The sequence below is a fragment of the Hemitrygon akajei genome, chromosome 9 (assembly GCF_048418815.1).
Source record: "Hemitrygon akajei chromosome 9, sHemAka1.3, whole genome shotgun sequence".
NCBI classification, from domain to species: Eukaryota; Metazoa; Chordata; class Chondrichthyes; order Myliobatiformes; family Dasyatidae; genus Hemitrygon; species Hemitrygon akajei.
In genome coordinates, this window is record NC_133132.1 from 161,698,810 (window position 1) to 161,714,320 (window position 15,511).

At 40.8% G+C, this 15,511-nt stretch overlaps 1 protein-coding gene across 1 annotated transcript in view; it reads right to left on the reverse strand.

The window, feature by feature from the left end:
* The window catches only part of rfx6 (regulatory factor X, 6), a 65,198-nt gene that overhangs the window by 32,033 nt on the left and 17,654 nt on the right, over nt 1–15,511 (reverse strand). Inside the window, exons 10-14 of the mRNA XM_073055477.1 lie at nt 13,800–13,849; nt 9,626–9,785; nt 9,384–9,528; nt 3,796–3,905; nt 3,579–3,696 (exon numbers count right to left, since the gene is read on the reverse strand). Of these exons, the coding sequence (XP_072911578.1) occupies nt 3,579–3,696; nt 3,796–3,905; nt 9,384–9,528; nt 9,626–9,785; nt 13,800–13,849 (583 nt within the window). The remainder of the gene's footprint in view (nt 1–3,578; nt 3,697–3,795; nt 3,906–9,383; nt 9,529–9,625; nt 9,786–13,799; nt 13,850–15,511) is intronic.

A 15,511-nucleotide genomic window follows, 5' to 3' on the forward strand; every position in this document is an offset into this window, starting at 1 on the left:
CAACATTACCTCTCGGCTCGTAAATTCAATTCCATGATTGATGAAGGCCAATACACCGTACATCTTCTTAACCACAGAGTCAACCTGCGCAGCTGCTTTGAGTGTCCTACGGACTCGGACCCCAAGATCCCTCTGATTCTCCACACTGCCAAGAGTCTTACCATTAATACTATATTCTGCCATCAGATTTGACCTACCAAAATGAACCACCTCACACTTAACAGGGTTGAACTCCATCTGCCATTTCTCAGCACAGTTTTACATCCTATTCAATATCCGCTGTAACCTCTGACAGCCCTCCACACTATCCACAACACTCCCAACTTTGTGTTATCAGCAAATTTACTAACCCATCCCTCCACTTCCTCATCCAGGTCATTTATAAAAATCACAAAGAGAAGGGATCCCAGAACAGATCCTGAGGCACACCACTGGTCACCGACCTCCATGCAGAATATGACCCGTCTACAACCACTCTTTGCCTTCTGTGGGCAAGCCAATTCTGAATTCACAAAGCAAGGTGCCCTTGGATCCCATGCCTCCTTACTTTCTCAATAAGCCTTGCACTGGGTATCTGATCAAGTGCCTTGCTGAAATCCATATACACTAGCAGATTCTTGTTTCCTCCAGGCTGCTTGGACTGAACTCCTAACTCCTCATCTCTGTTCTAAAAGGACAGCCCTCTATTCCAAGGCTGTGTCCTCTGGTCTTAGACTCCCCTACCATAGGAAACATCCTCTGCATGTCCAATTATCAAGGCCTTTCACCATTTGATAGATTTCAATGAGGTAACCCTTCATTCTCGTGAGTAGAGAGCCATCAAACGTTCTTCATATGACAGGCCATTCAATCCTAGAATTATATTCGTGAACCTCCTTTGAACCCGCTCCAGTTTCAGCACATCCACTCTTAATGGGCCCAAAACTGCTCACAGTACCCCAAGTGAGGCCTAAGTAGTGCTTTATAAAGGCTCAACATTAAATCCTTGCTTTTATATTTTAGTCGTCTTGAAAGGAATGCTAACATCACATTTGCCTTCTTCACCACAGTCTCAACCTGCAAATTAACCTTTCGGGAATCCTGCACAGGACTCTCAAGTCCCTATGCACCTCAGTTTTTGTATTTTTTTTCCATTTAGAAAATTGTCAACCCTTTCATTTTGTCAACCCATACACTTCCCCACACTGTATTCCATCTGTCACTTCTTTGCCCATTCTGCTAATCTAAGTTCTTCTGTAGCCTCTGTAATTCCTCAAAACAACCTGCCCCTCCACTAATCTTCATATCATCTGCAAACTTTAGCCATCAATTCTATTATACAAATCATTGTCATATAACATAAAAAGAATCGGCCCCAACACAGACCCTGTGGAACATCACTAGTTACTGGCACCCAACCAAAAAAGGCTCCCATTATTCCAACTCTTTGCCTCCTTCCAATCAGCCACTGCTTTCCCATGCTAGTATCTTTCCTGTAATATCATGGGCTTGTAGCACGTTAAGCAGCCTCATGTGTGGCATCTTGTCAAAGGCCTTCTGAAAATCCAAGTACACAATATCATTCAATCCTCCTTTGTCCATCTTGCTTGTTATTTCTTCAAAGATTTGTCAGGCAAGACTTATCCTTGAGGAAACCATGCTGACAATGGCCTATTTTATCACGTGCCTCCAAATACCCTGAGACCTCATCCTTAATAATTGACTTCAACATCTTCCCAACCACTGAGGTCAGACCATAGTTTCTTTTCTTCTGCCCCTCTCCCTTCTTGAAGAGTGGAATGACATTTGAGATTTTCCAATCTAGTCATTCTTGAAAGATCATTATTAATGCCTCCACAATCTATTTAGCCACCTCTTTCAGAACTCTGGGGTGTACACCATCTGATCCAGGTGACTTATCTACCTTCAGACCTTTCAGTTTCCCAAGAGCCTTCTCTCTAATAATAGTAACTTAACACACTTCATGACTCCTGACACCTGGAACTTCCACTATACTGCTAATCTCTTCCACAGTGAAGACTGATGCTAAATACTTATTCAGTTCATTCACCTTTTCTTTGTCCCCGTCATTACCTCTCCAGCATCGTTTTCCAATATTCACTCTCGCCTCTCTTTTTTACACTTTATGTATCTGAAGAAGCTTCAGGTATCCTCTTTAATATTATTGGCTTGCCTACTTTTGTATTCCATCTTAACCTTCTTATTGACTTTTTTAGTCACCTTCTGTTAGTTTTTAAAAGCTTCCCGATCCCCTAACCTCCCACTAATTTTTCCTCTATTATATGCTGTCTCTTTGGGTTCTATGTTGGCTTTGACTGCTCTTGTTAGCCACGGTTGTATCGTCTTGCCTTTAAATACTTCTTCCTATTTCGGATGTATATATCCTGTGCCTTTCAAATTGCTTCCAGAATCTCCAGCCATTGCCGCTCTACTGTCATCCCTACCAGTATTCTTTTTGATCAACAATGGCCGATTCCTCTCTCCTACATCTGTAATCCCCTTTACTCCATGGTAATACTGATACATCTAACTTAGCTTCTCCTTCTCAAATTTCTGGGTGAATTCGATCTCATTATGATCAATTGCTTCTAAGAGTTCTTTTACCTTAAGATCTCTAATCAATTCTGATTCATTGCACAACACCCAATCCAGAATATCTGATCCTTTAGTTGGCTCAACCACAAGCACCTCTAAAAAACAATTTCATAGGCATTCTAGATATTCTCCCTCTTGAAATCCAGCACAAAACTGATTTTTTAAAATCTATCTGCATATTGAATTACATCATGACGATTGTAACTTTGCTCTTTTCGTATGCATTTTCTATCTGCCGTTGTAAATTGTACACCGCATCCTGGTTGGTGGAGATCCTTAATGAGGGATGCTACTTTTTTGAGGCTTCACCGTTTGAAGGTGTCTACAGTCCAGGGGAGGCCAGTACCTATAATGGAGCTGACTGAGTTTACAACCCCTTGTAGCTTTCTCTGATGCTGTGGAGTGGCACCTCCACACCTGACGGTGATGCAAATGTCTAATGCAAGGATTCCCAACCATTTTTTTTTGCCATGGACAAATACCATTAAGCAAGGTGTCCGTAGACCATTGGAGCCCCTGGTCTAATGCATAATGGCTATAATGAATTGCCTAAAGAAAATGCAGATCAAATTGAATTGATGGTTTTGCTTGATATTTATGGATCTTCTGGAGCACTATTCAGAAATAGACAGGAACTATCTCAAACTGTTGTGCGCAGGCTAACAAAATCCTTGTTATGCTGTTCTTCAGATACTGACTTAAATGATTTCAACCACATTGAAGTGAGCTCTACAAACAGCAGTCTAAATAAGAGAAGGAAAATTTCTTTGGGATTCTTTTTCACCAACCCCTTATGACACTGATAAAATTTCTACATGATTATTCTCCTTCCCTCAGTTCCAAAACAGTACTCATGGTGATCAGCAGCATTCATGTCGGATAGTTGTTGAAATTTGTCTGAAACTTCTTATCCTCTGTTGGAAGTCTTATTCAGTAGTATCTACTGGCAAGAGGCCGTAGTTTAAAAAAATATGAAAGCTTACCAAAGCTTGAAGCATTGTTGAGAGTGAGGTTATGCATGACCCGAGCTCCAAAAAAACTCCACCGTAAAAGAAAATCCTGTGCTCTCTTCTTAAGGGACCTTCCATTTTGTTTGCTTGGCTTAAAATTAAAGTACGTTGAAAGTCACCACTTAAATAAACTAATGCAAGGAATCTTTTTACTGGAATTATTTTAATTAATCATATTGCTAATACATACCTTGATGACTCTTTGCTCTACCACTGTATCCAACCATTCAATAAATGATTCAACAGTAGCATTTTTCTTCAACAGATCTTTCAGCTCTTGAAACACTGTAATAGAGTCATCTAGCATGTAAAAAAGGAAAATATGAGATTGCTCTAACTAGTTGAAAAAAATCAGAAGTCAATTTCAAATGGCAAGAGAACAAAGCTTAAGAAAGCTGCTGATTATGTATTCGCAGGATCCTGCTTGAAATGAGGTTCTCTTATATGTTCACATTTTATTTGGCCCAGACATGTATAAAATAAGTTCTGCTCCTCCTTTAACCCCATTTTATACAACACATTTATACAACATTATTCGCTGAGAGACAATATGAGGGAATATTCTCCTCTCCGACTTCTTACTTTCGCTTCTCCCTGGGTCCCCTCCTCCTCCTCTTTCTCCTATTGTCCACTCTCCTCTCCTATCAGATTCTGATAGGGATTCTCCAGTCCTTGACCTTTCCCACCCTCTTGGCTTCACCTGTTACCTTCTAGATAGCCTCTTTCCCCTCCTCCCACCTTTTAATTCAGGCATCTCTACCCTTCCCTCAGTCCTGAAGAAGGGTCTCGGGTCAAAATGCCAACTATCTATTCATTTCCATAGATGCTGCCTGTTCCTGCAGCATTTTGTGTCTTGCTGAGAGACAATCTTTTAATAGAGTGGTGGATCCAAGAAGCCAACTTGGAGATTTAAGAAATTTAAAAAAAGATCAGATATGGAAATAAATCAATTAATGAAGGAATGAATAATGATGTGGAGGTCAGAAAATGACAGAAACCAAAAATTTTTAAATGATCATTTAAAATCAAACATTTAAAATCTAACTTGTTAAAAACACTTAACAGCACACACCCCATAAAGCAGAAATATAAAATATTCCTTTCTGAGTGCAAGAAATTGAGTGCTACTGCGTCATCAGTAATCACCTCAGTAAAGAGGTGATAACATTGTTTTGCTAAACCTAATGGTCATTTGTGGCTAAGGGCAAGATAGATTTTAAATCAAACAAAAAATGGAATGGCATAAACAAATCAGAAATATCAGGGTTAAAAATATTACAATAGTAATGAATCGGAAATTTAAAAAAAAATCTATAAGTAAACCAGCAGGTAGCCTAACAAATATTCCAAGCATTTTTCAGGCAATATCCAAGATTCAAGATTGTTCAGTATCATTTCCAGTAAACAAGTTTAAAGGAGAATAAAATAATTGCTCCAGATCCGATGCAGCACAAAAAATAAGCCACGTTAAGATAAAGAACAAAGAATGATAAAAACACAATAAATATACATATTTTAGACAGCCTGTATACATAGATTGTTTGTATGTCCATAAAGTGACGCTAGGCACAGGAATGTCTGTACATAAGGTGACTCTGAGAGGAAATGATAAAGCAGTGGTGGGTCAGTGGGTGGAGGGTTTATTTGCCTTAGTGTTTGGAGAAAGTAACTATTTTTGAGTCTGGTAGTCCTGGTGTGGATGCTATGTAGCCTCCTCCCTCATGGGAGTGGGACAAACCGTTCACGAGCAGAGGGGTGGGATCCTTCATGAGTTTACTGGCCCTTTTTTGGTACCTTTCTGTATATACCGTATGTCCTTGATGGCAGTTAGATTTGTGATGGTTGAGCAGTTTTGACTACCCGTTGCAGAGTCCTCCTGTCCAGCACAGTGCAGTGATGCAGGATATTAGGATGCTCCCTACTGCACAGCTGTAGAATGTCGTAGGTATATATGTGCATAGTGAAGCTTCCTTCAGACTCCTCAGAAGTAGAGGTGTTATATAAATATAGATATCAGATTTGCACAATTCAGATGCAGATATAATATACCTCAAAGCCTCAAAGCACATTTCCTAATCCTCCCAACTTTGCCTGAGAAATATGACGTAATAATAGATTATCCTGTAAAATTTCCAGGAGCCTCAGGACCCATACCACCAGGTTCAGGAACAGTTATTACCTGTCAGCCATCAGGCTCTTGAACCAAAATGGATAATTTCACTTGCCCATCACTGAAATGTTCCCACAACCAATGGATTCACTTTTAAGGACTCTTCATCTCATGTTCTCAATATTTATTTATCATTATTTCTCTCTTTAGTTTTGCATTTGCACCGTTTACCTGCTCCTCTCCATTCAAATAAGTAGGAAGGCTGCCCTTTCATAGTACTAACCTGGTGCAAGCAGTTTGAGTGGAATCCCATGTGTAAGTTTCTGGAACTGCCTCACCTTTCTGTCTGATCTCCATGAAGCAAAAGATTTGCAAAAAAAAACTGTGAACAGGTGATTCCACATTCACCTCAGCTAGGGATTTTTGTGGAGTTATGGAATTATGTGAATATAAAAGATATCAATGCAAATGAGAACCAGTCTTTAGTTCTTAATGTAAGTTTCAAACAGTAATCAGTCTGAAGTTAAAAGGACAATCACTGTCTACACAGCACAAGCTGCCGGCCCAGATTACATGGCAAAGGAAACACTTCACAGATAACAACAAAATACGCCTGAAGAAATTCAATATTGCATCTAAAGACTGGGAAGACATTGTGCTCAATAGATACACCAGGAGGGAATCTGTTCAAGAGGGAGCTGTGCTACAGGAGAACGGCTCCCACTGTGCCGCAAAGAATAAGTGGTGTCTGCAAAAGGAGAGACTGAACAACCAAAAGTTCCAATCACTAATCAGAGACCCACTTACTCTTGCTCATACTGCCCAAGAATACGTGCGTCCTGGCCTCTACAGACTCCTGCGAAACCACCAATAGACAACCCCTTAGGAGAATGTCATACTCGATTCAAGTGATCGCACCACATCAAATCTACGTATAGTACTAGCTGATGCCGGCAGTAACTCTCACACGTTTGTTGTAAATCTTGTTTTCTCTGTGCTTATCCATCCTGTATGAGTCATGTATTTGTCCTCCATTTACTTTGTATTCTGTGTTGTGCATTTATTATGATAACTCGTCACATGAGTGGGGGGAGGGGTGGCAAAAACAAATGGGATAAGTTGGGTATTCCTGCTTATTTTGTGGCACTTTGTGGCTTGGGACCGGTGGAGGTCATATTTTTGCTGACAACTTAATATTGCTTCAAGATTGTATGTTTGTTAGTTGCTAATAAAACATCAAAATAAGGAATTTGACTCTTTGGAACAATCATTTCACTGGAGATGTGGGCGTGTCACACAAGTATAACAACTCCGTACGTTTGCAGACAAACGGCAATCGGTTTGTTTGACTTTGGATCTGTTTTGCCGCTACACATCTTGTCAAATTCAGATTTCTTTATCACATGCGCATTGAAACATCGACCTAAGAAGGTCATTAGGAAGGAAAAGATGAATTATGAAAGGAAGCTGGTGACTAATATCAAAGAATATAATAAAAGCTTTTTTAAGTATATAAAGGGTAAAAGAGCATCGAGAGTAGATACAGGACCAACACAAAATGTCGCTGGAGATATTGTAACAAGAAATGCAGAGATGGCAGAGGAACTGAATGTGTATTTTGCATCAGTCTTCACAGTAGAAGACGTCTACAGTATACCTGGCATTCAAGAGTATCAGGGAAGTGAAGTATGTGCGGTGAAAATTACGACTGAGAAGGTGCTCAGGAAGCTTAATGGTCTGAGGGTGGATAAATCTCCTGGACCTGATGGAATGCACCCTTGGGTTCCGAAGAAAGTAGCTGCAGAGATTGCGGTGACAGTAACAATGATCTTTCAAGAATCTATAGATTCTGGCATTGTATCGGATGACAGGACAATTGCAAATGTTACTCCACTATTTAAGAAGGGTGGGCGGCAGCAGAAAGGAAACTATAGACCTGTTGGCCTGACATCACTGGTTGGGAGGTTGTTGGAATCGATTGTTAGAACATAGAAAATCTACAGCACAGGTATGAGTACTTGGAGGCACATGACAAGATAGGCTAAAGCCAACATGGTTTCCTTAAAGGAAAATCCTGCCTGACTAACCTACTGTAACTCTTTGAGGAAATTCCAAGCAGGGTAGTCAAAGGAGATGCAGCAGATGTGGTGTACTTGGATTTTCAGAAGGCCTTTGACAAGGTGCCGCCCATGAGGCTGCTTAGCAAAGTAAGACCCTGTGGAATTACACAGAAGTTACTAGCATGGGTGGAGCATTGGCTGGTCAGCAGAACACAGACAGTAGGAATAAAGGGATCCTACTCTGTCTGGCTGCCGGTTACCAGTGCAGTTCCAAAGGGGTCAGTGTTGAGACAGCTGCTTTTGACAATGTATATCACTGATTTGGGCTATGGTATTAATGGATTTATGGCTAAGTCTGCTGATGATACAAAGATAGGTGGAGGAGCGGGTAGTGTTGAGGAAGCAGAGAGCCTGCAGAGAGACTTAGATAGTTTAGTGGAATGGGCAAAAAAGTGGCAAATGAAATACAATGTTGGAAAGTGTATGGTCATGCACTTTGGTGGAAGAAATAAATGGGTAGACTATTATTTAGATGGGGAGAGAATTCAAAATGCAGAGATGCAAAGGGACTTGGGAGTTCTTGTTCAAGATACCCTAAAGGTTAACCTCCAGGTTGAGTCGGTTGTGAAGAAGGTGAGTGCAATGTTGCCATTTATTTCTAGAGGTAGAGAATATAAGAGCAGGGTTGTGATGTTGAGACTCTATTAGGCACTCATGAGACAGCACTAGGAGTATTGTGTGCAGTTTTGGGCTCCTTATTTTAGAAAGGATATACTGACATTGGAGAGGGCTCAGAGAAGATTCACGAGAATGATTCCAGGAATGAAAGGGTTACCGTATGAGGAACGTCTGGCAGCTCTTGGGCTGTATTCCCTGGAGTTCAGGAGAATGAGTGGGGAATCTCATAGAAACATTCCAAATGGTAAAAAGCCTGAACAGATTAAATATGGCAAAGTTATTTCCCATGGTAGGGGAGTCTAGGACAAGAGGGCACGACTTCAGGATTGAAGGATGTCCATTTAGAACAGAGATGTGGAGAAATTACTTTAGTCAGTGGGTGGTAAATCTGTGGAATTTGTTGGCACAAGCGGCTGTGGAGGCCAAATCCTTTGGCGCATTTAAGGCAGAGATAGATAGGTTCTTGATTAGCCAGGGCATCAAAGGGTATGGGGAGAAGGCAGGGGAGTGGGGATGACTGGAAGAATTGGTTCAGCCCATGACAGAATGGCGCAGCAGACTCGATGGGCTGAATGGCCTACTCCTGCTCCTATATCTTATGGTCTTATGGAAACATACTGTGAAATGTATCAATTTGTGGTCACAACCAACACAACCTAAGAATGTGCTGGAGGCCACCCACAAGTTTCACTACACACTCTGGCGCCAACGTATAATGCCTACAATGCTCGGTAGAACACAGAACACAACAAGCAACAAAACAAGCCCCTTTCTTCTCTGCCATCCTCACTCCAACCTATCCACACAAGCAGACATTCCTTCAATTTCGGGACAGGCCCTCAGCCCTTCAGGCTTCAGCCCTTAAGCTACAACTTCCGGAGGGCTAAGAAAAATTGATCACGACCGCAACAGATCTAGTATTGTACTTACAATCAGAATACAGCTCAAATTCCTGGTCAGCTCCACCTGATACGGCAAGGAGGGCTTGTGAACTAATGCTATTTAGATCCACCTTTTCAATGTCCGCCACCATGGAGTTCACAACTGTCTGGTCAAATAAAGCCGGCCTGGCAATCTGCACAGAAGAACACACAAACCTAAGTAATGGAACTGTCTACAGGAACACAAAAGACATTAAATATTTGTTGGCGAAGAACTAGTTCAAACCCTGCCTGTGCAAGATGCAAAAATGACGTTTGCCGCTTCAGAGAAGACACAAATCTCTGTGCAATGGGCAACTTCTTTTCAGCCAGGTTGTCTGGGAGGTTTTCCAGTGATAAAGATATCCAGTGCTCCCAGTGTTTGGCAAAGTTTCTGATGTCTGCCAGCAAACTGGATAAAAAGAAAACATGAATTAGTTGTTAATCCTACCATTTTATCTATAATATTTTTTTACCGATTGACCCTTTCTCACAGTCAGGAACCTCTGAATCAAGCTGTCCAAAAGATCATCATCGTTATGTGCCTATGTAATATAACATAGGCCATCTTGACATCATGACCATGATTGCTCTTGGCAAATGTTTCTACACGAGTGGTTTGCCATCACCTTCTTCTGGGCATTGCCATTATCGATATTCTTCAGAGATTGTTTGCCCAGCGTCAGCAGTTGCATAACCAGTGCTTGTGATATGCACCAGCTGCTCATACGACCGTCCACCATCAGCTCCCATGGCTTCGCATGACCCTGATTGGGGGCTAAGCAGGTGCTACACCTTGCCCAAGGGTAACCTGTAAGCTAGCGGAGGGAAGGAGTACCTTGCACCTCCTTTGTTAGAGATATATCTTCACCCCACCACCCCAAAAGATGATTACAATGACAAAAAACAATTTGTTTTTTATATCTATTATTACACAAGCTGAGTAAATGCATTCCTTCATTTCTTTAAGATTCCAAGTGTTTCAGTCACAAATCAGCTTTTGCTCGCTACCATACACCTGGAGTTACATTTGCCATATTACATTGCACTTCTTCTTCAAGTAAACCACACAGGCTGGTTGGGTCCAAATAATATGCGGGAAGATTGTCGACTGTGCAGTATAGATGTGCCATCTCCCGAATGGTTTGAGAAATGAAATGATTTTAAGAGCAAAGGATGCTTCCTGAAAATTAAATCTATTGCTATCAGACTTGTACTAAATGTAAGCTATAGAAAGGAATAAATGTACAAAGGTCTGATAGTAAATAAAGTGCAATAATGTGAAATTGTCAGGAAAAATTAAATATACTTATCTAAGTCGTGAGAGATTGCAGGGCTGAGCTGGAAATGGATTTTGTTGTACATGGCTTGTGAAAGGTGGTCAAGTACAAGGAAAGTTAACAGAAAGTTACTGGGAGGGGAATTGAATTAAAATGTGTTTCAATTATACAGGGTGTTTGTGAAGCTACATCTAAATCTGGCTGAGCCTGTGGGCCTGCTCTGGGCTTCGTGTCTATGGACTCACTTTAATTCTAAATGCTATTTGTTTACTTTTATTGTTTGCACAATTTGTTTTCTTTCTCTCTCTGCCCACTGGGTGTTAGTTGTGTTTTATAATAGGTTCCTTTCGGCTCTTGTTTTGTGGTTCCCTGTAAGGAGATGAAGCTCAAGGTTGTATACAGTATACATACTTTGATAATAAAGGTACTTTGAAATTTGGTCTTCTTATTTACAAAACTATGTTAATACATTGGAAGCAGGTCTAACAATTTCTATGACTCTGAAGCTAAGAATAGGTAGCCACTTGAGATTATATTGGATAAGCCACACTTATATACACTGACAATTGGGAGGACTTGGTGAAAACATAAAGATCAGTGAGGTTTTGACAGAATTCTTGTGGAGACAATGCTTTCTCTTGTGGGATAAAATAACTAGGAGGTCAAATAAGGTATCATCCACTTAAAACAGGGTTGAGGGAAATTTATTTCTTTCAGAAGCTTCAGTGTTTTTGGAACTGTATTATTGGTTAATTTATTTGGAGATACACTGCAGAAAAGGCCCTTCCTGCCAAAGAACAGTGATGCCCAGTGACCCACCTATTTAACCGTAACCTAATCGCAGGACATTTTATAATAACCAATTAACTTACTAACTGTAACACCTTTGAAATGTGGGAGGAAACCCAGGTGGTCGCAGGAAGGACGTACAAACTTCTTACAGACAGCAGCGGAACTGAACTCTGAACTCTGCTGTCAAAGTTGTAATAGCATGGTCCCCCATTTTTATGAGCGCTTTTAAAAAAGAAAGGTTTATGACTACGGCAGAAAAGATCTAATGAAGAGTGAGCTCATGGAAACCTGTCAAATGTTGATGAGGTGGATGTGGAAGAGGATGTTTCCTATTGTGGGGGAGCCTAAGACCAGAGGAAGCAGCCCCAGAAAAGAGGGGCATCCTTTTAGAATGGAGGTGAGGAGAAATTTCTTTAGCCGGAGAGAGGTGGATCTGTGGAATTTGTTGCCACAGGTGGCTGTGGAAGCCAAGTCATTGGGGATATTTAAGGCAGCAGTCGGTGGATTCTTGATTAATCAGGACATGAAGGGATATGGGGAGAAGGTAGGAGATTGGGGCTGAGAAGGAAATGTATCAGCCATGATGAAATGGCTGAGCAGACTTAATAGGCCAAATGGCCGAATTCTGTTCCTATATACAGCCAAATTATTTTTTTATTGAATGATTTAGAGATACACTGCAGAACAGGCCCTCTGGCCCGATGAGCCACATCACCCAGAAACCTCCCTATTTAACCCTTGCCTAAACACAGGACAAGTTAGAATAACCAATTAATGTACTAACCTGTACATCTTCGAACTGTGGGAGGAAACCAAAGCACTCAGGGAAAACCCACGCGCTCACAGGGAGAATGTACAAACTCCTTACAGAACAGAGCCAAAAACTGAACTCAGAACTCTGACACCTGGAGCTGTAATAGTGTCTCATTAACCACTATGCTACTGTGGTGCCCATTTACAGGGCAGTGGAAGTAGTGTTTAAGTGTTTTAAAGATGAAGTTTGATAAACAACAGGATAAAATGTTTACTACAGGTAGACAGGAGATTATATTCATGTTATATTTTTAATTATATGACAGAGCAGGATTGAGTTTATTAATGCTCGTAGTTGGTAGATACTGATGTTCATATGCTGTATTTTTAAAAATATCTCTTGTCCATATTTCTCTAGGTGCCTTTCCACTGAAAGGGCAGATGCAGAACCACTATTTTTGGCTGAAGGTAAAACATTGTAATCCTTCTAGCTAACAGTGGTCTGACTTTGACCAACAATGCGATTGCTTCAAAACAGAATCTGCTTAAAAGATCATTCTCCATTTTATAAATTTAGCAAACATCGGTCTATAAAATTGCATGTCATAGCAAGGAACATTGCTATGTTAATTCATTATACATCGTGTTGTATGACATAGACCATCATGTCCTTTCTATGACCATAACTGTCTTTGGCTATTTGTCTGCAGAAGTGACTTGCCATTGCCTCCTTTCGGGCAGTGTCTTTACAAGATGAGTGACCCCAGCCATGATCTTCAGAGACTGTTTGCCTGGTGTCAGTGGTCACATAACCAGGATTTTACGCAGAAGAGGTTAGAGAGACTGGGCTTGTACACGCTGGAATTAAGGAGATTGAGAGGGGATCTGATTGCAACATATAAGATTATTAAGGGATTGGACAAGATAGAGGCAGGAAATATGTTCCAGATGCTGGGAGAGTCCAGTACCAGAGGGCATGGTTTGAGAATAAGGGGTAGGTCATTTAGGACAGAGTTAAGGAAAAACTTCTTCTCCCAGAGAGTTGTGGGGGTCTGGAATGCACTGCGTCAGAAGGCAGTGGAGGCCAATTCTCTGGATGCTTTCAAGAAGGAGCTAGATAGGTATCTTATGGATAGGGGAATCAAGGGATATGGGGACAAGGCAGGAACCGGGTATTGATAGTAGAAGATCAGCCATGATCTCAGAATGGCGGTGCAGGCTTGAAGGGCCGAATGGTCTACTTCTGCACCTATTGTCTATTGTCTATTTGTGATATGTACCGGCTACTCATACGACCATCCACCAACTGCTCCCGTGGCTTCACGTGACCCTGATTCTGAGGCTAAACAGGTGCTGCTCTTTGCCCAAGGGTGACCTACTGGCTAGCGGAGGGAAGGCACAATCTCCTTTGGTAGAGGTGTATCTCTGTTACCTACCTATTGACAATAGCATCTTTACATTCACAATTAATTGTTAATGCCACAAAACTTTCCAATGAATGTGTTTTAGCATCTGCAGTACATCTATGATATAAATACTTTTTCCATAATGTAACAGAATAACTTCATAATTACTTCCACTTTCTGGGAAAAAATTCTTACCTCTCTGGCATTTCTTGCATTGTTGCAGGAATAAGTACATCTGTCAGGACCTGGGTGATAAAAACATAAACTTTTCACGTTATTTCATGCAAGTAAATTTAAGAGATTGTCAATCAATGTGGAAAAGATATCACTCATTTTTATGATTTGTGCTAATTAATAAGTTAGTTAATTCATAAAATTTGCAACTACATACAACACAGAACACTAATATGTCAATATATTCAGTGAGGACCGAGTCCTATATTATTATCTGCTCTTCCTTCCCTTTCTCCTAAGGCATACACTCCTCTTCACCCTTCCTATCCACCTTGCTTCACCTATCACCTTCCAGTTATCCTCCTTCACCTTCTCCCACCTTTTTATTCCGGCATCTTCCCACTTCCTTTCCAGTCCTCAAGAAAGGACTCGGCCCGAAACATTGACTGTTTACTCGTTTCAACAGATACTTCCAAACCTGCTGAGTTCCCCCAGCATTTTGTGTGTGTTGTTTTTGTATTATCATTTGAATCTGATTTATTACAATATAATAGGCACATTAACACACCATCATTATTTTCTTTATGTACATTCCTTCTATAAGCTACCTGAAATTTCTTTCCTTCCCCACCACCCTTTGGTTTCAGCCTCTCAGGGTGCAATTGCAAGAAAAATTGAAACTGTCACTTTCCTGTCCAGACTGATTGCTGAGACGTTGCTGAATTGCCAAATATAGCAGATCTGCATCTGAAGCAGACGAATCAGCAGCGTTTAGCTGGGGCAAGTCTTTGTGTTGGGAGAACACCAAGCTTCAGACTGACCAGAGGTATCTTTCATCAAGCTGACGGCCTGTCGGCAGCACCTAAGGCTTCTTATTGGGAAGCAACGTATAAAGCCCAGAGCAACACACACAGAATGCTGGAGGAACTCAGCAGGTCGGGCAGCATCTATGGTAAAGAGTTGACGGTTGAAAACAGTTGACGTTTCAGGATGAAGTTAAGAGCTGGGAAGTTGGCAAAAGGGATACACAGCTGGAGAAGGGAGAGGATCATGGGATGGGAGGCCCAGCAAATTAACAAATTTCACGACATATGATGGCAAATCTGATTCTGATTCTACCGCTCAACCATCAGGTTCTTAAATAAAAGGGAATAACTGCACTCACTTTGCCCAGCAGTGAAATGTTCCTAGAACCACTTTTCTCACTTTAAGGATTCTTTATCTTATTATCTCATGTTCTCGTTATTTATTTCTTTTATTTATATTTACATTTGCACAGCCTGCTGTCTTCTGCACCCTACTTGATCTTACATATACATACTTGGATAATAAATTTTTACATTACTTTGACTTTCAAATTCAGAGATTTGAACACAAAACTCTAAGCAAGCTGGCTATAGTAGTTCAAAGAGAGGCCAGTCCTGTAAGAAGTGCTATCTTCCAAATGAAGTACTAAACAATGGCCATGTCCTCTGTCAAGAGGAAGGAAAAGAGCCTCGACACTACTCTGTCCAATAGTAGGACAGTCATTAGCAATGCCATGTCCTGTACCTGTCCTACAAATCAATAAATAAATTACCGTAGTTGTTGATTAACATTTTGGTGATTTTAGATATGTGTTCATTGTAAGTTGGCTTCTATTTTTACTTCCACCTTGCAATTTAAAAAGTGATACATGAAAGCTATTTTTTACTTTATCTCCAGAATCTACTTCTCAGGTGGATTTTCTCTTA